Here is a 24075-nt window from a genome sequence, read left to right as displayed (position 1 = left end):
ATGTAATTTTTATCAGGTAAGTAGTAGTGAAATGTGCGTTTTTATGGCCCAGAAACGCATATTTCACTACTATCTCTACTCAGGTATGATTGTACATAGACATTTCGGTGAGGTTATTCGATATTCTAATGTATAAAATGTCCTTTTTTCCAAAAACAATGAATCAAATGTCGATTTCTGAAGATTCATTCGCAAATAAAAATTCAATTTGTGTGAAAATATTAGCAGAATTTGAGACCCTTACGGTGTTCCACTTCTAACGTCAGTTCAGTAAGGAAATGCCCCATCAAACATATGTACTGTGAACTAGCCAGCAAATGAGAAAATATCAAAATCAACGAATACCCAAATCCTTACATCTGATTATATCTCAAGCTCCACCGAAAAACTATATCGCTTTAGCAAATCAATTGTTAACGGCACGTGGTGAAACTATATTACATCATTTCAATTTTTTCTACATATCACATTATCATATAAACAGTTACATAGTCGTGTAGAATGAAGTAAAAAAATTATCGATTTACAATTAAATCGAATTCTGTAGCGATTTCGTGTAATCGCTTTAAGGAATATAACTGAATATGTATTCATAAATCATGATGGACCATATCGAATGCTTTTTGAAATTCTAAATAGATAACGTCAATAGTTTTGGTCCATACTAAAATATTAGCCACATACGTTGCTTTCGAAATAATTGTATCATTCAACTCATAAATGAACCGTGAGCTGTTCGGAGAAAAATGGGCAACTATGCACTTGTTAATGTCTTGCCGCATTCATTTGGCCATGCTGAAATCATGTCTAAGTAGGTCTAGGGCAGATCTCTGTCACTTGATTTCCTGACTTTATTTCCTAGCTTAAAATAGCCAACTAGTTTAGCTTCCCATCATCGGCGAATTTACTAAAAATCCCACCAATAAACATTGGGAGTTTTGCAATAAAAGCGAAAATGTATGAAATCAAGGATACTCTTAAATTTATGGGACTCCACTTGTTGCACCTGTCCAATCAAAAAATTCCCCATTCACCGCATGATTTATCCCGCAATAACGATTCTATACAATTCAACAGTTACCCTAAATTTTTATGTTATGTGAACGCTTCAAGAGCTTACGATGTGTGGTGGACACCATGGAATGATTTTTGGAAATCAAAGCATACAACGTCGATATTTTTGCCTTTGCGCAAAGCCTCATTCACATGATCATAGAAGCAAAGGAGCTTGATTACAGACAGACCGACATGACCCCTGACCGCCCAGAGAGACTATCTTGGGATGGTTTGCGTTCTTTCCCAAGGGGATGGACGGTCTCGGAGAGAGCTTGGTTACATATGATTTTCCATTCTTGAACCTTTGCTGGTTCTCTTTCTACACATTATTATTCTCCATCCACTCATCATCCAACTCACTGGGAAAATCATGTTTAGTTCATTAAGTTGTATCAGAAATGGTGTTTTACCACAAATGATTAATATAATGCTTATTAGGCTGGTATTACACTATAAAAGTTTGATAAAAGTTTGTTTATCAACTTGAAAAATGCAACCAAATAGGCGGATCGGTCAAGTTCGCTTGAATGTCACACATGTGCTTATTAGTTATATTTTTAAAGTTTTGTAAAATAATTTGTATCAAACTTCTATAGTGTTATACCTGCCTTAGGGAGGTAACAATTTTAAAAATAAATTTTCCTTTGCTTCAGGCGTTTTGTCTTCATTGATTACCTACGTTTTTAGTTTTAAAAGATAAACCGGGCATTGATAAAAATTCAAAAACATCCATCGATATCGTTCATGTTTAAAAGTATCACTTCACTGAATCGTATCTCACGGATTCAAATATTGCTGATCCTATAGATGATTTTTGGACATAATGCAGTGCCCGGGATAGAAGTATCACAACTAGAGAAGAGGTATGGGGAAGTGCGCATTTCCTCACTCATGAAAATGCTGCTCCGTCGATAGGTGAATTGTTCCAAGTTTTTATACGAATTTTGTACCAAGTTCGTACATGCGCTCTGTCAATAATTGCTTTGGGACGATTTTCATAGTAGTTGCGCTGGCTGAAAATGTGAAACCCAATTTCAAAATATCTCCCTAGAGTTTAATCAGGCCTGCGACATTCATAATTTAGCATAGTACGTGACACAGGCAAAATAAACTGTCAATTTCGTTGCCTTCGAATCCGAAAGGTAAGACAGCAGTTGCAGAAATGCTCCGTCTTCTCTTTTATTCAGCACTTTCAGAATAAATGAAAATCATTTTTTAGAAGCAAAACTTGACGATGGTACACAAAAGACAAATGGCACATTCCAACATGAACCAAATCGTTAGAAAATGAATGAAAAATGCTTATGAAGTGCATATGCGGTTTAGAAGTAGAAGTAGCCCGCAGACGCCAGAACATAATAAAGTTCAGTACGTGCTTAGGCTAGCTGAATTCAAATCAGTGACGCGTGCGTGTTAAACACCGTGTACGAACCAAATGAAATGTAAACCCTTCCACATGATCTGAAACAGCTCTTGCTGTAGTTGCTTTAATAACATCACATATGCTAAAAATTGTTTTTTCGGGTTCGAAGACCGTCGTCCGTTTGAGTTTGTTCTCAACGTTTCCCCAACACTAGTGGTTGGCATCATCAGGAGAATTGATAAACTGGATCAAAGTCAAGTTTTCGGAATGCGAGGATTTTGTGCCGAGTCCTGCCCTCAGGGCTATTACAGCGGCTTACAAAAGGCCTGGCAGCTAAAAGTCAATGGGCCAAGAAATAAATTTCCTGACCCAAGGGCCATGGTCGAAATTGGGTAGAATCCGCTAATGAAGTTTAAATTTCGTAATTTTTTGCAGTGTTGCACAAAAGTGCCGGGGGAGAGAATTTAGTAAACAATGCGACAGGAATATGCGTCGTGGTAAATTTTGAAGAGTGGATCTGTATCTCGGAATTAAAAGAAATTAATTCCGGAGCTGAGTAATGCCGTCACAACCCCATGTTGTTAGTCGTTTTAGTGAAGAGATAATGGCTGGTGAAGAAAGCCGGAGAGACTGGTCTTCTGTGATTGGACCGCTGGATGGAGCCCTTGGATTGGCTGGACCTCTCTGCAATCTAGGATCTGAAAATAAAGAAAATAGAAGACAAAGTTCCTAGACGATAGGGAAAAGCTGGTTAGAAAATAAATTAAATGTTAGTTAAATAAGAAAGTTTTTTTTTTTTTTTTTTTTTGATTATTAGGTTTTTTTGAAGAGATTTTTTGATTTTTGGAAAGAGGATACCAGGAAAGTAAAGGAAGAGAGATAACTCAGAGTAGGCCTAAGTTATCTCTGACGACCATCGGTTCTTTAGCATCTCGGCTTGATGAAAGAAAGCTCGGAGTTCCTCGAGAGCAATGCCGTCTATTACTTTGTCCGCTGCCATGTTGCCGATAATAGATGTTACGTCCGTGATGACTGCGGCTAGATTTCTCGAGTCACTTTTCTTGTGAGCCGGTGAGACGGGCTTTGTGGGCGAGCCTGGCGGCCGGCTGGCCGGAGGAGGTCCCGTGGTCCTAAGGCCGGGGGGTTCCTTGGCGAGGACCGCTGGCGTTGGTCTTTCTTTGGCTTCCTGAAAAAGTTCAAATTTTTTTAGCACCACGTGCGGGAGCACGGACTTCGCTGGAGGCCGGTTGCTCCTGGAGAAGGTAATGGTGGGAATGATCTTTCTGCCTTTGATGTTGGGTCTCACTTTTTTTTTCTGAAGCTGGTGTTCAATGAAGACCGGGCATTTCCTGTAGCTGGCTGGGTGCGGACCAGAGCACAGAGCGCACTCCGGTGGGTCAGATCCCCGCACTTTGCGGCATAGGCCCGGATCGTGGGACTCCGTGCACTTGACGCATCTGAAAGGCAGAGTGCAGGTGGCCGCAAAGTGCGAGAATCCAAGGCACCGGTGACACTGAAAGGAGTGAAAGTTTTTGATGAATCGTTCCACAGTGACATCAAGATGGTGAAGAGATCTTAACTGGAAAATTTTTCTGTTTTCCTCGTTCTTTGGAAGTGAGATTTTCCAGACACCCGATTTCGTGTGCTTGGATTTCCTAAAAAGTACAATTTTTTTTGTAGTGAAACCCAAGGTTTCTAGAGCTGATTTGATATCTTGAGCACGGGCCTGTTTTTCAAGGCCTCGGAGGAGGATCGAGAAAAGACTGGATCTTTTTTCTTTAGGCTGCACTATTCGCCCTTCCTTTCGAAGCCAGTCCCGTGCCAAGAGTAGGTCGTTTTCCGACTGAAAAAGAATTTCAATCTGGTTATCTGAAATGGAAGCAGAAAAAGGGTCGGCGCAAATTCTCGTAAGGTGAATGTCTGTACCAATCCAATTTCCTGTACTTTCAATGGAGATGGACCATTTCTTCGGCGTTGCATCTGATTGGCTGTTGCATTCGGCTTGACCAATAGGGTTCGTTGTGTCATCTGGGACGGGGATATCGCATCCGGGTGAGCTAGAAGAGGCTGACGCAGGATCTCCAGTTACAGGAACAGAGGATGCCATGTGTCCTTCAGAAGAAGCATACGGGACAGGACTAGTCTCATCCCGCAGCTCTTCTGGTTCCATCGGAGATTTTCCCACAGCTTCTTGGGTGGATGGTGGCTGCTCAGCGATTACCTCGAGTGCCAACGGATTAGCACTCGGATCGGGAGATCTGAAAAGACAGGAATTGACCTCGTGCGGATCAGGCTGGGTCTGGTCCGTGAGGATTTGTGGCGATACTTCGTCTTCGTAGAGGATGCATTTAGACCCCTCAAGGTCCTTGAGTTTGACAACCAGGTCCTTGCAGTAGCTATGATTGGATTGATCAATGACAAATTCAATGAATTGCCGTTCAAGTTCACAGCGGATCTCTTTGTTGGCCCATGACTTAGTGTCCTTGGCATGATCAACCAGTAGGCCTACTGCTTGGCACTGGAGATGCGGGTCATCTGCTACCTCCTCACGAGTACGGAGATTCCAGTTCCGCCGAGTAGAGTCTACTTCCGCGAAGTATTTCATCCATTCGACTGAATGCTTAGAAAAGGCACCATGGTGTAGATAACACTGGTATTGCTTTGCGGGAGCAGGCGCTGGCTTGGGAGCGGCTTGCCTCGGCTTCTTTTTGGACCTTGCCATGACAGGTTACCTAAAAGAAAGCTGGAAGAAAAAAGAAATGGCTCCCTAGACGGAGCGAGCAAAAACACGTCTGTCCCCTACGAGAGCTGGGGCGATGATGATTTGAAGTCAAGTTTTCCGGAGTCTCAGGTTGTATTTATGGACATAAGTGGCTTGAACTACACTATTGTTTTGCGATTGGTCAGTTGATTCTATGGCTGGCAGCGTATTGTAAACAGTTGTTATGCTGGTAGAACCTGATTGGCCGAGAGATGTGGAGTTATCTGATTGGCTGTTGTCATCATTCTGTTGCTGGACCTTGAAGGGGAAGGTTCTTGTTCTTCTGAGAGCTGGTGTCCAGGATCTGCTCAATTTCAAAGTTTCTTCTCTTCTATTATAGCGGTTTTTGTGCTTGTATATTTCAATAGCCTCTCTGTAGATTCGTGGGAAGAAGTGGTCAACATTAGCTATTACCTGTGTTTTGCTGAACTGTACACTGTGGTTGTCGTAAAGCGCATGCTCTGCCACCGCCGACTTTTCTGTTTGGCCCATTCTGCTGCATCGTTCGTGCTCTTTTATTCTCGTGGCCACAGATCTTTTTGTGGTTCCAATATATACATGACCACAGGTGCACGGTATTCGGTAGATCCCCGGTGTTGATAGAGGGTCACGGTGGTCTTTTGCTGATCGCAGCATTTCACATATTTCTCTGGTTATTTTTCCAACCAATGCCGGCTTGAGCATCCACCCATTGACATGAAAAAGACTGTGGTGAACTTGACAGATCGAGTGCTTACAGAAAACGAAGTATCAGTGCTCGCCAAGGGAGGAAATTTTGCCATCACCCCACGTGAAATTCCCACTGAAGAAATCATCGCAAATGTTGAAGCAGCCATGAGAAACATGCCAGAAGAGCAAGCAGAAGAAATACGAGTAGAAACATCCAGAATTCTGACAAGAGCCAAGCCACCCAGGAGAAATCTAAAAGCAGCTGAACTACGAGCGATTAGGAGCCTCAACTCCGATAAAGATATTCTCATTCTGTCAGCAGACAAGGGAAATGCAACGGTAATAATGAAGACAGAAGAATACGGCCGTAAAATGACAGAACTCTTGGATCCATCAACGTATAGAGTGCTCAAAAAAGACCCAACACAAAAGATCCTGAGGAAGATGAACAGTTTGGTAAAATCCTCGTCTTTACCTGAGAATGAGAAAAAAGGTATCTGCAGAACAGAAGCACTTCCTCCTCGCTTTATGGTTTGCCGAAAATACATAAAGAACTGGTTCCGTTGCGGCCGATTGTGAGTTCCATTGGATCTCCCACCTACAATCTAGCCAAGGTGTTAACCACCATCTTGCAGCCACACATAGGAAAAACAAGCACATTTGTGAAAGATTCTGGTCACTTCGTCGAAAAAATAAGAAATATCAACTTGCAACCTGATGATATACTGGTGAGCTTCGACATCGTATCATTGTTCACCAAGGTGCCACTGAAAGACGTCTTAGCACTACTCGATGAAATATTCTAAAAAGATATAGTAGGCCTTTTCCAGCTTTGCCTTACTACAACCTATTTCACCTGGAACAACGTCATCTATGAACAGACGGATGGAGTAGCTATGGGAAGCCCCTTGAGCCCGGTAGTTGCCAACTTCTTTATGGAAAAATTCGAGGAGCAGGCAGTAACAACAGCGCCTCTCAAACCAACAATTTGGCTCCGCTACGTTGACGATACATTCGTTGTTTGGGAGCATGGTGAAGAAAATCTTCACCGATTCTTGGACCATCTCAACGGAATCCATCCGAACATCAAGTTCACTATGGAAATAGAGAAAGAAGGACAGATCCCGTTCTTGGACGTTCTGGTCAGCCGTCAAGGTCAACGTTTAGGCCACAGCATTTATCGTAAGCCTACTCACACCAACAGATATGTGCATAAGCTCTCCAATCATCATCCTCACCAAAAACGAGGCGTACTGAAAACCTTGATCGAGAGGGCAAGAAGACTATGTGAAGGAAAAGATCTAGGTAAAGAGATTGAGCACTTAAAATCAGTTTTCCGCTCTAATGGGTACACGGAAGACGACATCAAGAAAGCCTTACGCTCCATCAAGGAATCACCAACGGAGAATGAGCAGTCACAATCAATTGGAAAAGCTGTGCTGCCTTTTATCCCCGGAGTGACGGCAAGAATCAGCAAGGTCATGAAAAAACATCGTATAAAGACCATTTTCAAACCAACCAGAAAAATATGTGAAATGCTGCGATCAGCAAAAGACCACCGTGACCCTCTATCAACACCGGGGATCTACCGAATACCGTGCACCTGTGGTCAGGTATATATTGGAACCACAAAAAGATCTGTGGCCACGAGAATAAAAGAGCACGAACGATGCTGCAGAATGGGCCAAACAGAAAAGTCGGCGGTGGCAGAGCATGCGCTTTACGACAACCACAGTGTACAGTTCAGCAAAACACAGGTAATAGCTAATGTTGACCACTTCTTCCCACGAATCTACAGAGAGGCTATTGAAATATACAAGCACAAAAACAGCTATAATAGAAGAGAAGAAACTTTGAAATTGAGCAGATCCTGGACACCAGCTCTCAGAAGAACAAGAACCTTCCCCTTCAAGGTCCAGCAACAGAATGATGACAACAGCCAATCAGGTTCTACCAGCATAACAACTGTTTACAATACGCTGCCAGCCATAGAATCAACTGACCAATCGCAAAACAATAGTGTAGTTCAAGCCACTTATGTCTATAAATACAACCTGAGACTCCGGACGGGACGGTCCAGATGTCTGCAAACAGATAGGCCCCGCCAGAAATCCTTGAACTTGAACTTGACGGGACGGTCATGCAAAAAATCGCTCCGATACCAAAGCATATCGGACTTAGAAATTTATAAGTCACCCTTAAAATTAATTTTCAGTTAAAGTTTGAAACACAATCCGTACTCAGTCGGATACCTAAATACATAAGAAATGACGTGTAAAAGAACTCAGTTTAATTGTTACTTCCACGATATTTTTCTGGGCCCCCAAAACTGGAGATGGTCTGACTTGGAAAAACTATGCTGGAACAAGGAAGCCAAAGCTGACGACATAGCCGCAGCAGCCGAACAGCTGATACATGTAGCTGAACACGACTTCAAAGCCTTCTACAAATTACTGCAGGCCAGCAAGAACAAATTCAAGCCATGCTCCAGCGACAACATCCTGGACAAGCTCATATGGTTAACAAAAGAGATCCCCGACAAGAAAAAGAGGGACCAGCATAACCAAAAGATATGGAGCACTGTCAAGGATCTATCGGTCCATGAAAAATGCAAACTAGCTGAGACGCCATCACTGTTCAACCGACTTGACATCTTGCTTTGCCAAAGATTTGCGAACTCACTTGAGAAAAACCCGGACAAGATTCCCGGAAAAAAACCGAAAAAGGGACTCAAGCAAAGCCCAAGAGACAGCCATGAAAAGTCTCCCAAAGGCTCCGCCCATGCTGAAGCCAAGGCTCCAACCGACCAATCACGCGTCGAGAGCACCAAAGGGGTCACACCTCCCTCGACGGAAGAAGAGGTACCCACGTCTGCCGCTCCCGAGCAACCTGGTGACGGGACGGGGACTCCAGATGAGCGGTGTCGAAACGGGCCTGCCCGAGGAAGCCCCGCCCCGACGGAGACTGACGTCCTGATCGCCCAATCGCAATGGATCTGCGAGGATGAGGTACCATCTTCACCCGATCCGGAGAGAAAAAATGAAATAGCACACGGGACATCGCAAAAAGCATACGGGACATTTTTTCTGGAGATCCGATGCCGCGGCCAGTGGTCAAAAGTCGGGAAAAAAATCAGTGATCTTTGTAAAAGTGACTTCCGCGTTAAGTTCAGTGGCGGTCAACACAAAATTTGGTTCCAAAATGATGGTGACCGTCAACTTGCACTAAAATTTTTCCGGGATAACAACATCGAGGTGAACAGGCAATCTGCAATTGGTGCCGATTCCTTCTTCATTCTGCTTCGCGGAATGGACCCGGAAACACCAACAGAGGACTTACGCGACGACTTAGCGGAAGCAGGTTTCTGTGCAAAATCCATTGAACAACTCCGTTCTAGAAGGAGACGTGCCCGGATGCGAAACCTCCCGCTTTGGAAAATCGAACTGCCAGAGAACGAAGAGTCAAAAGCCATCTTCGACCTTAAACAGCTAGCCTTCGTAGCTGTCACCATCACTAGGTTCAAAAGGAACCCTAATAGACTTACGCCGAGACAGTGCTATCGGTGCCAGTCATGGGAATGTGAGGGCAGCCCATGTGACAGACCTCAGCGCTGCCTCAAATGTAAGGACTTTCATGCAGTTCGGATGTGTAAGAAGGTCCGCGGGATAGATCAGCCTGAATGCTGTAATTGCGGGACGGCTGGTCACCCCAGTACCTACCGCGGATGTGCCGCTTACAAGAAAGCACTTGGAAAAATTCGCGCGGAACTCTACGGGAAACCTCTGGAAGCCAATGACAAAAATACTTTTCAGCCAAGACTCAAGAAACCGAGCGTTGCAGTGCGGACCGCCACCTACGAAAAGTCTGGTAGAGTCTACACCAACACGACATTTCTTCCCCGTAGCGTGTGGGAAAATTTCCGATGTCACAGGAAATTGCAAAGTGATAAAGAAATCAGCGAGACGCCATCTAAGTCCGCGAAACCCGATGCAAATCCTACGCCGAAAAAGCAGGACAAACCCGGAAAAAGGGGCCGTCAAAGCTCGCCCCAAGAAAAAACGAAGTCCCACTCTACGGACTTGGTGAAAAATCAGTCTACGGACTCCAGAGAAAACTTAGAAAAAATCTCCTCCGATGCAGAACTGACCTCCGTCAAACCGGCAGCCCAGATGCCGGCCAAGGAAGCTGACCAAGACGGCTCCACAATGATATCCTTCTCGGATGACTCGGCGGCCAGTTCAAATTCGACTTATGATATGTTTGAATTCGCTAAGTCTTGCATGGAGGACATTATGAAGTGCGCTTCAAAAAAGGATAAAAGATCAATCCTGAATAAGTTCCTGACTGAAGCAGGGAACATTCTCATAAAATAAGCGACTTCATCTCATTTTAAAAATTATTTATCGGAAAATCTTCTAATTCTTCATTTCCTTTCACCATCTTTTGCTGTCAAAAAATGAAAAATTCTCTTCAAAAAAAAAAAAAAAAACCCTTACTTTACTCAATTCTGAGTTGGAAAAAAAAAAAAAATAATATTTTTTATTCTTCTCTTACTATCGTTTCCCAACTTTGAAATAATCGATTAACTCTATCTCTAAATTTTCCCTTCTTCTACTAATAGTATCGATTTCAGGTCCAGCCAATGAGAGATGACCAGGACTCCGCAGCCAATTAGATGCGAAGCAGTGGCGTAGCTGAAGAAAAATCGCCTTTCTAGCTTTCTTCACAGCAGAAAGCACTAAAATAATAATCGTACTAAAAAATTGGGGTTGCGCCGGCATCTTTTCTGCAAAATTCGTTTAAATTTAACTTAATTTAAACATGACCAGGACCATATCATTTTTTCCCGAACTTGTCAACTTTCTTTTTACACATGCACTTTTAACTTACATATACTCTCTTGTCTTTTCTCTTCACACGTAGTCCCCGTGGCTACAATTTGTAAGCCCGCAGTTGGCCCGAAAGGGCCAGGCCCGGGAGATAAAATTTAATTCTGGTCTGGTCTGGTCTGAGACTCCGGAAAACTTGACTTTGATCCAGTTTATCAATTCTCCTGATGATGCCAACCACTAGTGTTGGGGAAACGTTGAGAACAAACTCAAACGGACGACGGTCTTCGAACCCGAAAAAAGCATATGTGATGTTATTAAAGCAACTACAGCAAGAGCTGTTTCAGATCATGTGGAAGGGTTTACATTTCATTTGGTTCGTACACGGTGTTTAACACGCACGCGTCACTGATTTGAATTCAGCTAGCCTAAGCACGTACTGAACTTTATTATGTTCTGGCGTCTGCGGGCTACTTCTACTTCTAAACCGCATATGCACTTCATAAGCATTTTTCATTCATTTTCTAACGATTTGGTTCATGTTGGAATGTGCCATTTGTCTTTTGTGTACCATCGTCAAGTTTTGCTTCTAAAAAATGATTTTCATTTATTCTGAAAGTGCTGAATAAAAGAGAAGACGGAGCATTTCTGCAACTGCTGTCTTACCTTTCGGATTCGAAGGCAACGAAATTGACAGTTTATTTTGCCTGTGTCACGTACTATGCTAAATTATGAATGTCGTAGGCCTGATTAAACTCTAGGGAGATATTTTGAAATTGGGTTTCACATTTTTAGCCAGCGCAACTACTATGAAAATCGTCCCAAAGCAATTATTGACAGAGCGCATGTACGAACTTGGTACAAAATTCGTATAAAAACTTGGAACAATTCACCTATCGACGGAGCAGCATTTTCATGAGTGAGGAAATGCGCACTTCCCCATACCTCTTCTCTAGTTGTGATACTTCTATCCCGGGCACTGCATTATGTCCAAAAATCATCTATAGGATCAGCAATATTTGAATCCGTGAGATACGATTCAGTGAAGTGATACTTTTAAACATGAACGATATCGATGGATGTTTTTGAATTTTTATCAATGCCCGGTTTATCTTTTAAAACTAAAAACGTAGGTAATCAATGAAGACAAAACGCCTGAAGCAAAGGAAAATTTATTTTTAAAATTGTTACCTCCCTAAGGCAGGTATAACACTATAGAAGTTTGATACAAATTATTTTACAAAACTTTAAAAATATAACTAATAAGCACATGTGTGACATTCAAGCGAACTTGACCGATCCGCCTATTTGGTTGCATTTTTCAAGTTGATAAACAAACTTTTATAGTGTAATACCAGCCTAATAAGCATTATATTAATCATTTGTGGTAAAACACCATTTCTGATACAACTTAATGAACTAAACATGATTTTCCCAGTGAGTTGGATGATGAGTGGATGGAGAATAATAATGTGTAGAAAGAGAACCAGCAAAGGTTCAAGAATGGAAAATCATATGTAACCAAGCTCTCTCCGAGACCGTCCATCCCCTTGGGAAAGAACGCAAACCATCCCAAGATAGTCTCTCTGGGCGGTCAGGGGTCATGTCGGTCTGTCTGTAATCAAGCTCCTTTGCTTCTATGATCATGTGAATGAGGCTTTGCGCAAAGGCAAAAATATCGACGTTGTATGCTTTGATTTCCAAAAATCATTCCATGGTTTCCACCACACATCGTAAGCTCTTGAAGCGTTCACATAACATAAAAATTTAGGGTAACTGGTTGAATTGTATAGAATCCTTATTGCGGGATAAATCATGCGGTGAATGGGGAATTTTCTGATTGGACAGGTGCAACAAGTGGAGTCCCATAAATTTAAGAGTGTCCTTGATTTCATACATTTTCGCTTTTATTGCAACACTCCCAAAGTTTATTGGTGGGAATTTTAGTAAATTCGCCGATGATGGGAAGCTAAACTAGTTGGCTATTTTAAGCTAGGAAATAAAGTCAGGAAATCAAGTGACAGAGATCTGCCTAGACCTACTTAGACATGATTGCAGCATGGCCAAATGAATGCGGCAAGACATTAACAAGTGCATAGTTGCCCATTTTTCTCCGAACAGCTCACGGTTCATTTATGAGTTCAATGATGCAATTATTTCGAAAGCAACGTATGGGGCGAATATTTTAGTATGGACCAAAACTATTGACGTTATCTATTTCGAATTTCAAAAAGCATTCGATATGGTCCATCATGATTTATTAATACATATTCAGTTATATTCCTTAAAGCGATTACACGAAATCGCTACAGAATTCGATTTAATTGTAAATCGATAATTTTTTTACTTCATTCTACACGACTATGTAACTGTTTATACGATAATGTGATATGTAGAAAAAATTGAAATGATGTAATAAAGTTTCACCACGTGCCGTTAACAATTGATTTGCTAAAGCGATATAGTTTTTCGGTGGAGCTTGAGATATAATCAGATGTAAGGATTTGAGTGTTCGTTCATTTGGATATTTTCTCATTTGCTGGCTAGTTTATATGTACTAATGCGTTGTCCTCTCACTATATGCTATTACATTTAGATATTTTTATGCCGGGCACCCGGTATTCATCCGTGATAACACCTATTACAAGTTAGAATTTATCGTGTAAATATGAAAGATATATCTATATTTCTTAGCTTACTTGGCTAAGAAATAATTTATTGCAAATTTATATAATTTTTTTTTGGTGTTTAACAAATTCCAAAATCTTATAATTTCGTTAAATGAAATCGTTAACTTTTTTTCTTGTTGAATCAGGAAGTACGATATTTGGTCAAGTTTTCAGCAGAGTGGATATTCTCCGTATAAAAATAAAGATAAAACTCCTGATATATTTCCGGAAGTTGATACTTAAGCCTTTCATTAACGCCGATTCCGTAATTTTCACTCTAGAGCCGAAGTAATATCTAAACCTTTCATGAATCAGCGAAATTAAATCCAAAAGCTTATGAAAGCCTTTGGTAGAATGAAAATGTGGCAGAGGATGATGGGGGGGGAACAAATGTGCTCGTTAAATCCAAAAGATGGGAGAAACTCAATATCGATTCTGTTTTCCAATACTTTGCAAGTCACCGAAAGGATTTCGAATATGTACGTATTCAGCAATAATTAGAAAAATTCGGCTGTTTTTCAGACCCTTGATATTGCATCGTGAAATGAGTTGGCTCCGATCCGACGAGAATATTCTGTTCTAATTTGCATGAACATATTGCTCATATTTTGCTACCAAATGAATGTGATGAACTCATCTCCTCAACGGAATACCATTATTTCTAGTTTCTATATCATATTCATAGAGACTGACTTTCTGGGGCTGAAATTTGATGAATCAAAAATAAGAAATAATAAATATCCGTGTAATTATTTTTCATAATACCTTTCTCAGAGGTGTTTCACTAAGAGTGTCAGGAAGAAATTAAATTTGTATTGCTGAATCATAATTTATGAAAAGAGAAATTTATTTATGATTGTAAAATTCGGAAAATATATAAAAAAACAAAATTTGTTATTTGTCGCCAAATCAAAAAGTGTCAAAGCATAAAATTCACTCCTGATTACTATACTGAAAATATCACGTCGCATATAAACAGGAATTTGCCAAGATACAGGTAGTTGAAATGTTAGATTTTTTGTCACTTTTTATTTGCTAAAATGAGTATTAAGTAGGTTCTAAATATTTCCACAACTTTTGAAATGACTCAGAAATAATTAACTACAATGACTGATACCTCAGAAAATTTCAATTAAATCTCTATAGTACGAGTATTTCGGTATAAAATAGAGACGCAAATTTTAGTTGTTACAATTTTTTTGGGTTGTGGGCCGTATAAAACTTTAATATATACTCACATTTCCTTCGATTAATAATTATAGAGATGGATTTTTTTTCTTCTTTTACTGACGTATGTCATATTTTACTTCAATTTTGAAATCAACTATATAACCCCTCCCCCCATTACCTCCGGATACTCTTCGTGAAAAACCCCGTTTATCGGTTATTGTAATTGAATTATAAATACTGTAGAGTTTGAATGTTTTTCATGTGTTTATGCATTAAAAATTCATTACAGAAGATAAACGGTTAAAAATATGTTTAAAAAAGTGTTTATGTTTCTCATTGTTTGATTGCAAATGACTGTCATTGATGACTTCGATAAAAACATATGTCTATATAATTTAATTAAAAATTCAGAAAATAATGAGCATAATGATTTGATTTCAGAATTGACATATATCGATCCAATAACAAACATCTATATAAACAAATAAAAGAGGACAAATATTATCAATATGTGATAGATATTACCAACCATCTATACAAACAAACAAACAAATTTCTCGCATAAGAAATAATTATAGAATTTGTATTGGTTAACTGATTTAAAATGAGTGAATTATAGAGTTTGATGGTTTCATTTCTCATTTTACTTATTCAGGAAGAACATGATTTTAATACAGATTTTTTTCTGAACATAAATCAATAAAGCAAACTTAAAGTAAGCAAAACAAAACAATGTGTTCCAAAAAAATTACTGATACGGTATAAATGTCTTGTTAAAAAAATATTTCGCAATGGAAATCTTCAGAAAATGCAATCATTTTTTTACGTTCATGTATGTTTTTTCAACGGTGCATAGACTAAGGTTGCATGAGCTCTAATGTATAGTCACTACCCGATGGAAAAAAATTGAATTCATCTTAAAGTTTCATGCACTTTCTCATCAATATAGAAAGGACTTTTTCCTAGAGCTCCATCAAAAATCCTGTCTGGCGAGTGTGGATCAAGAATGAAGGCCACCCTGTATAATGGTGGCATTTTTTGATGCCGTCTACTCAATAATCTTAGATGTAGCCAATGGGGTGAAAGTGATTTGGTGTATTATATAAACGGTTCTATATAAAGAATGTCCTGTAAGTGCTAATGTGGCCTTTATCTCATCACCCGTCCGTCGTAAAGGTATAAATTAATAAAGGTATAAGTAATTTCAAAAAATGCTCAACGGGGCGTTCAAAAATTACCCTGCACCAGTTTCACGAGTAAAAATACAGTGTTAACAAAATAAAAGAGAATATATAAATTTTTTCGTACGGCCCTCCTGTCTTCTATTTTTTAATTAGAACGTTCTGTCTCACCCGAGGGCAACAAAAAAAATCCCAAGTTTTGTAAGTGCAATATTCGGTGATTTATTCGAATTCAGAAATCGGAAAAAAGTTGGGAAACGATAGCATAAATGAGGGACGGGAGCGTTGTTCGTTATTTTTTGCTAATCTTCCATAGCTTTTCTCGCTGATCTTTGAATTCAAATAACTTAGCGAATAACTAAGCGCACTTAGAAGCATGAATTTTTTTCTGTTTGCCACGGGCGATACAGGACAACAACTTTCCAACTGGAAGTTGAGAACGGGGAGGACGTACAAAAATTTTTATTTTTTTATTTTGACTCTGAAAGCTGGTGCTGAATAACTTTTTAACGTCTTTTGTGCATTTTTAAAATTAAAATCATAAATCTAAGAAGGGCGGTTGATAAAATAAAGGCCGCATCAGCACTTGCACAGGATACCCTATATAAAAGTAAATAAATTACCCCTTTCAAAACTCACAGTAAAACCTAAGTTTGACACCTACGGTTCCATTGAAATCTGCCCAAGTTAGAGAAGCGTTCAAGATATAGAGATGCAAATATAGGCTGACCGCATTTCCTCGAAAGAAATACGGGAAATTGGGATTCCAAATACGGGAAAATACGGCACATCTCCAAGAAAACAAAGTTTTGAGATATTGTTTAAATCATGAAAAAAATCACAATGGCGGGAAATGAAGCATTACTTCAAGTTGCAGTGGATTAAAACGAATTCAACGAAATAAAACGTTCACCCAGACAAATACGTGAGAGATCAATATTCTTATTTATAGTTGCAATTATCTTAATATAATTTTTAAGTTGAAAAATAATTTCCATCTTTGACTTCAGTGAAGAATAAAACTTCAAGTACGCTTCATGCAAAAAACGGGAAAAACCGAAACATTTTTTTTGTAAAAAAAGTCGGGACGGCCATAAAAGCACAATAAACCTTGACTGTCTCGGAAAATGCGGGACGTAAGCGAAGAAATGTTTTACGTTCACTTTTTTTACGGCATCTCATTAAAAGGCTAGTAGATTATGACAAAAAACCAGCTATATTTACAAGCATTACCCTATCGAAAAAGTGCGCAAAATATCTCTTAAAAATAACAATAGCTTACAATTAAGGAATTAAATGTAGTAATTAATTGTGTAGATTAAATTAATCGCAATAACCTCTTTTCTCTTTTCAAAATGTTCAATTCCACTAACTTTCGTTCATTCATAATGCAAAGTGAAAATTTAATTTCACACTTGCAGGAAGTTTAAAGTGGTACTTCATATATATAGAACACTATTGAGGACTGAATAAAAGTTTGAAATGCAGAGAGAACAAAAATAATCTGAATGTTACACCACTATATTTTGTAGGTAAACAATGAAGTTGTTTCAACAAATCTTTTTTTTTTTAAATTTGCCTGAGAAGGTGGTGCAACCTACACTCCCAACACTAACTCCATATACAGAGTGTATCAAGTATTCAAAATTCGAACAGATAATCAGCAGACAATGAGCCGCACCTGTCTAACATAAGAACTCAGAGGGTGCCCAATGTCTAAGATTTAAGTGCAGAGGTGTCCAAGATATACATTATTGTGGAAATATGCTTTTTGTGATGTAGGATAACAGCCGGTTCCATTAATCATTTAATCAATTTTTAAAGAATGTTAAACAGTTTTTTTTCCAAATAGCTATGTAAATGCTCATCGATATTTAACATTTATTCAAGTACTATTTATTGCAATGAATCGAAATCATTTTCGTGAATGCAAGAAGTCTCACCTTTTATCAAACTGCATTATCAAAGAGCTTCTCTCCAATTGATCAGCGATTTTTTTTCTTTAAATGATGGTTTCTTGTATTTGACTGTGCTAAAATATTTAGTTTTTCTATGTTTATTTATTTTCATTTTATTTTTAATCTTCGTGTTTTTTATTTATTTATTTTCATTTTTAATTCCTCCGGTGATTTTATACAGGTTTTCATTTTACTTATTTGGTATTGTGACTAATGTTTGTTTCTATTTTATGTATTTTATATCTGTGTATTGCATTCTATTCTGTTTGATTTTATTGTATTTACAATATTTAGGCCATACCTTGCTGATATTGGATTGTTTTCTTTAGCATGGTACTTAAATAAATAAATAAATAACTTTGTCAGAGGTTCCAGAACTGTAATGCGGCGAAGTTTCTTATTAAGAAAAAAACTGAAAGGATTTCTGGATATTCAGAACTGTTCAGTAACAATGCTTTGAAAAAAACCGAGCACGTGGAAACGCATTCAGATTTTGAAGCTTGGGGGAGTAGCAAGAAGTCTGAAAACCTCAGCGAGCAAAGCTAATTCCAACATTATAGATATGGTTTTGAACTGATCACAAAAAATCATGCGTTTTCAATAAACTTATAGTCTCTCATTTCCAAAAAAAATCAATTCTATAGCTATTTTGCATAATAGTCATAATTTTAAAAAGAAAAAAATAATTCAAAAATTATTCATGTAATAGTAATAAAAAGAAATAATTACAATTCAGAAATATGACTATAGTCTAACTGGATGATATGAGTTATCTATAAAAACGCGGTGTAAATTCAAAATTCCGATGTAGTAGGCCTACAACCTTCCTTCTCCAATTTTCTACGGAGTTCAGTTTGAGCGCAAGGAACCATCAAGTGGAATAAAAATTTTAAAAATATGTTTGTGAAAATTATAATTGAGTATTTCACATGATTAACCCTCTATTGGCCCGTCGATATCTGAATATTCATGGCAAATACATGGTCAAAAAAAAAATTATACCATTGAGAAGCAAACATTTTAGTGTAATTTCGGTAAAATAGTACGTCTATATAAGTACAATAAGTTTTTAGTTGGAAAAAGTTGATTCCTTGTTGGTGTCATTTTTTCAGAACTGCTGAAATTTCGCAAGTTCCAAGATTTATAAAATCGCACCGAATATATGTATATATATTGAGAGGATTTATAGATATAAAATAAAATTCAACAAAAATATTACAGATAAAATATATTTTATCTTTATAAATAACAATAAAATCAAGAAAAACTTTATATTTTACCTATTTAAAAAAAAAATATATTATCCAGTTAAATTGCAGTAAGATGTATGTTTCGATTGAAAATATAACCTAACAGCTCCAATTTACCTACATTTTTGTGAAAACTTTTTTTGAAATACGTTTTTATAGGAGTGGACCATTCAAGGTTAAGAGTGAGGACTTGAAAAATCAGGTTGTCTGTAAAATTTTTGTTTACTTGACACTTTCAAACTTAATCAAATTTATTTCTATCATTATGCAAATACAAAAAATATGATGAAGATAGAGAGGAAAAAAAGTAAATTTCTTAAATTCCCAATATATACTATATATAAGGTGCAAGGACACACTAAATTCTGGATAAAGAAATCTGTTTAAGACTTTATACCAATTTTTTTTTCATCTTCATGACTTTAAACAGCTATTTATACAGTTTCAATACTCTACTCGTGGTCTGCACGTCACTGCAAAAAATCGACGATGTTAATAAAATTTCGACCTCGAAAAATCGATTAAAAAAGTATGAAAATGCTAGAAAAATACTGAAAATATTTTCCGAAAAACAAAATAAATGCGTTATTCACAGTATATCCGTAGCTACCACCGAGAAATTCGGAATATTATATGATATCGGATGATAAATCCATCAAAAACTCGCCAGGTATAAATAATTCCGAAGCTACCTGTGGGTTTTCACTCAGCCGCGGCTGTTCGGTTTTTCCTATTCGTTTGGCAGGGTTTTTGGTGATATTTGGCTGAGTCTGAGTCTGAGAAGTCAGCCAAAATAACTCGAACCTATTTTTATTTTATCTTTCTCGGAGTGTACCTTTTTACCGTCTTTTGTTGTTTAGATTTTGAACTCGTGCTATAAGAAGCGGTAGGTTTGAAACAGTGAGAAGAGAAAACGTTAATGAAAACACCTGATGCTGAATGTGGAGTTGAGTTACGCGCTCTTGGTTGAATAACTAGTAATCACAGAGTGATCAACTTGTGTAATGATTAGGTTCGTATGACTTTGCTATCAGATTTTATAGTTTTTCTTCATCCTAAAAAGAGAAGAGAAACAAATTTTTTATTTAAACATCTGATAAAATTGTTGATAGTAATAAGAAAGCGTAAAAATTTGTGAAAATTGAAGATTTTCACACATTTGTAATTTATACATATATTACTAACCAATCGTCAAATAATAATCATTATTTCATATTTGTTAGTACGTTGAAAAAAAGGCAGTTATTGATAAAAGTTTTTTGGATTATTGATGACAATTTTTCTAGAATAGACGGAAAAATACTCAAGAGCATTTTCCTGTATTTAGTTGAATGTTATACATAAAAATATTTAATTAGTATTTAGGTGTAAGTGGAATTCATATCTTGGATTATTGCGTGTGAATTTTATATATTTCGGCACGTAAAATATTTTTCTATTTAAAATTGCTTAATGTCTCTCTCTTTGAAACACCAAATTCTTGTAAGCGAAATTTTAGAGACAAAAATATATTTTCCGTCGAAGATTGAGTGAATTTGTATAATGTTTCTATAATTTGCAGTTTTCTTCATATAATAGCATGTCCTTAAAATGTTTTACCTACTGACAATTCTAAAAATAAGTCACACTCTAAATAATTAAATTATTTTATTCATTTAATTACATCCACAGAAGGCTGGTTGCATATTGCGGGGAAGGGAAAAACGTAAGCCTAGAGATATTATTTATATAAATATGAAGTCATGATTTCCCATCGTAATTATTTAATTTTTTTCTCTTCATTTTTAATACCGAAAATATTGAAATAAATTGTTCAGGATTTATCAATATTAGATACCTATTTTAAAATCACAGATATTGTATAGACTAATAATTTAAAATTATAATTTCTATCCCTTTGAATCTTTCTGAATTAAATTTCTATCACTTCGGTTCGCTTCTATTTTAATATATTTCTGTTTATTTGTGTTCATCACTATGAAATCCATCCAATAAGAATATATGTACTGCATTTATACCTATCAGAATGTACGAAAACCATTCAATTCATCGGTATCCAACCCAGGAAGGCTTAAGTATCACCCTTAATTTTTTTCAACAGAAGAACAGTGATTAATATGCATCTCGAATACCAGTTTTAAATAGTTATGTTAATAAATAAACATTTAACCAATGTTTTTATAATATTTCTGGTGGATTTCACGGGTTTTTTGTCACCTGGATGACTTCATGCTTTTCGACTAATGGCCGTATTCACCCCAACACAGTTTAAACTACAATCGCAGTTAAAAGGATCAGCGATCGACACAGATTGAATAAAATCCTCAATTTAACCAATCCGTTTTGATCTTCAATCCTTACACCTGTGATTACAGTTTAAACTGTTGGTGAGAATATGCCGATCGAGTGATAAGTTTAGCTATTATGCGAAAGCAGCTTGCATTTCAAAAAAGTGTCCCAGAATATTTTTCTGTGTGACTAAAATTATCTTTTACTCCATCAACAAAAATAAAATGTTATATTTCCAATGCAATTAAAAGCAATTTTAATCGTAACTCATTTCCATCACTCATAATGGGTGCCATAAAAATTCCTTACTTGTCACATATTCCGAAAATAATCTCGGCTCATTTATTAACTGTAAAAGAATCAAAAACTGAATCAAACAGTTGAATGCTTTATGAAATGATGGTAATTTGTGGAAATTTTTAAAAACAAAACTAAATTCTTAACTATTCGACGACAGATGGCGCCACTAAAATGCCACAACAGAAACAGTGCTTATGTTTCTAACAATTACTGCTATCCAACGAAACGTAAAACTTTTTGTATCCATAGAAATCATCTTGATTTCTCAGCTATTAAAAGACTTGAAGCAAATAATTGGTATACCAATGAACATTGTAACAAAAACTAAATTCGAAACTTAAGTCTTTATATATTGACAACAGATGGCAAAAATAAAAATATATCAGTAGAAACTATGGTTCCTAAATCATCTATAGAAGATGGGATTTGAAAAAAAAAAATGATCTAAAAGGATATTAACGAAGTTGAAATACTATGCTCAATTCAACTTCAACCCTTTCGCTGTTACTGGGACGTACAGGGTGTTCTGTAAGAGTGCTAATGTGGCCTTTATCTCATCAACCGTTTATCGTAGAGGTGCGATTTCAATTTTTAAAAATGCTGAATATGTGCTGAAACAATTACTTTGTACCAGTTTTGAGAGTGAAAAATGCATTGTTTCACAAAATAAAAAAAAATCTAAACCTTCATACGGTTTCTCCTTATCCTCAAACTTTCAATAAGAAAGTTGTTCCTCTGCTTCTTGTCAAACAAAAAATTCCAAGTCTCTAAGTGAGATATTCGTTGGGTTATTCGAATTCAAAAAACAGAGAAAAGTTGGGAAAGAGCAGCATAAATGAGGGAAAAAGGAACGTTGTCCATTAGTTTTTGCTATTATTTCTCAACTTTTCTCCAACTTTTAAATTAAAATATATCAGTAAATATCTTAGTTAAGAAAATGTGATTTTTTTTGTTACTAATGCTCAGAAAATAGACAGGGCAACAACTTTCTAACTGGAAGTTATAGAACAAAGGGACCTTATAAGAATTTAATTTTTTTATTTTATGAAACACCGCATTCTCATCCTAAAAACTGGTACAGGGTAATTTTCGAACGCCTTTTGAGCATTTTCTAAATTTTAATCATACCTCTAGAACAGACGGTTGATGAGATAAAGGCCGCATCAGCACTTACAGGACACCCTATATATGCCCCCTAGGCATTTTATTATTTTTATTACAAAGCTCACCTAAGACGTTATAGTTTCTTTCATCAACGTAATCTAGTATATTCTTTTATCATTTATATTATGCGATTGATACATACATAATTGATACTTTTCCGGCGTATTTTGCGAGATAGTTATACCAACAGTAAGAAAACATAATGGGGGAAAAATGATATCGGAAGGAAATAAAATATCCCCAAGCAGTTTGCGCCGAGAGAGAGGTATCTTTTTATACCCGATACACGGTATAATCAAAACGTGTATCTTTTTTTTTTTTTTATACTGGAATTTGGTATCTACTTTCCCTCGATGGTTTATTGAACGATAGCATGTACCATTCTACAGGAGAAGGGAAGCCTTATTTCTAATCATTTTGGTTGTGCATCTCTTCATCGTGGGAATTTTTGATGGATGAGAGCACAAATATCAGATGAAGATGCATGGCTCATTTTCTTTCCCAAGATGCCGAAACATGCATCTAATCCTCTCGCTCTTTCTCATCTGGTCGTGGGGAAACTCATCTCGCTTTTCGAGACCGGAAAATAATTTTCTCCACACTCAATCATTTACCGTATGAGATGATGAACAGGGAATTGAATTTAAACTTTAGATATACATGTAGGTATCTCATCTGTTCCTGGAATTACACAAACGCGAAAATGTTTCCAATAAGATACAAATTTCTAAGAAATTTTAGAGGAAACATTTTTATTTCCTAATGTTCTTTAAATGACTTTTTTAGTGATTTTTTTTTATCATAAAGTGACTCGGGAATTACATATGGAATTTCTTTCGAATGATTTAAATTGGAAACATTTCGAAATATCTATTTACATTAATTTATACTTCCGGAATAGTTTCGAAATTCATGTTTTATTGGGTCTGAGAATAAGCTTCAATTCTCTCTCTTCGGAATTTTTCATTATTATCACTGATAATATTGATACTGTTGGTATTTGTTGTGAATTAAAGTTTCTGAGAATTTCTCATACACCTAATATCTTAGATTGGTATGGAATAAAGAAATGCAATTTATATATACGCATTATAGTTAAAATATAGAGCCAAGGGATTTGTAAATTATTCTATTTACATGCAGGGGGCATAAGTTAGTAAATAATTCTACAATTCATAAACAATTGAAGGAATTGGCATATGCAAATGCAGTTTGCGAAAAATTTATTCTCATGAAGGAATTTTTTTTTTTTTTTGGAACAGAAAAATATTTAGTTCAAGTTTTCGTCGATAGAAGTCTTAGGAAAAACCAGTAAGATCCACCGATAGACAACGCCTTCACTTCCAACCCATCTCACTAATGGCAGCAAATTGCAATATAGCGATGTGGCCAGAGTTGGTGTTTGGTGAAGTAGTC

General features: G+C 37.1%; 2 protein-coding genes across 2 annotated transcripts in view; both read left to right on the top strand.

Moving 5' to 3' along the window:
• The first annotated feature begins 5876 nt into the window (after nt 1-5876).
• On the top strand, nt 5877-6428 carry LOC149077141 (uncharacterized). The gene has a single exon (XM_089242349.1). It carries the CDS (start codon nt 5877-5879, stop codon nt 6426-6428), a length of 552 nt encoding a protein of 183 aa, XP_089098475.1.
• A 13307-nt stretch (nt 6429-19735) lies between these two features.
• LOC149077140 (voltage-dependent calcium channel gamma-1 subunit) overlaps nt 19736-24075 on the top strand; it is an 85413-nt gene continuing 81073 nt past the window's right edge. Inside the window, exon 1 of the mRNA XM_089244869.1 lies at nt 19736-19918. The gene's annotated coding sequence lies outside the window, so the exon portion shown is untranslated. The remainder of the gene's footprint in view (nt 19919-24075) is intronic.

Source organism: Pholcus phalangioides, unplaced genomic scaffold (genome assembly GCF_987345545.1).
Source record: "Pholcus phalangioides strain wild (caught in Gottingen) unplaced genomic scaffold, Ppha-v1.0 ptg000015l_1, whole genome shotgun sequence".
NCBI classification, from domain to species: Eukaryota; Metazoa; Arthropoda; class Arachnida; order Araneae; family Pholcidae; genus Pholcus; species Pholcus phalangioides.
The sequence above is the reverse complement of the archived record's forward strand: the minus strand, read 5'-3'. Positions and strand labels throughout refer to the sequence as shown.

Bases quoted from the DNA above. Each gene is read 5' to 3' on its own strand.
- LOC149077141 (XM_089242349.1), top strand. From the start codon at position 5,877: ATGAAAAAGACTGTGGTGAACTTGACAGATCGAGTGCTTACAGAAAAC.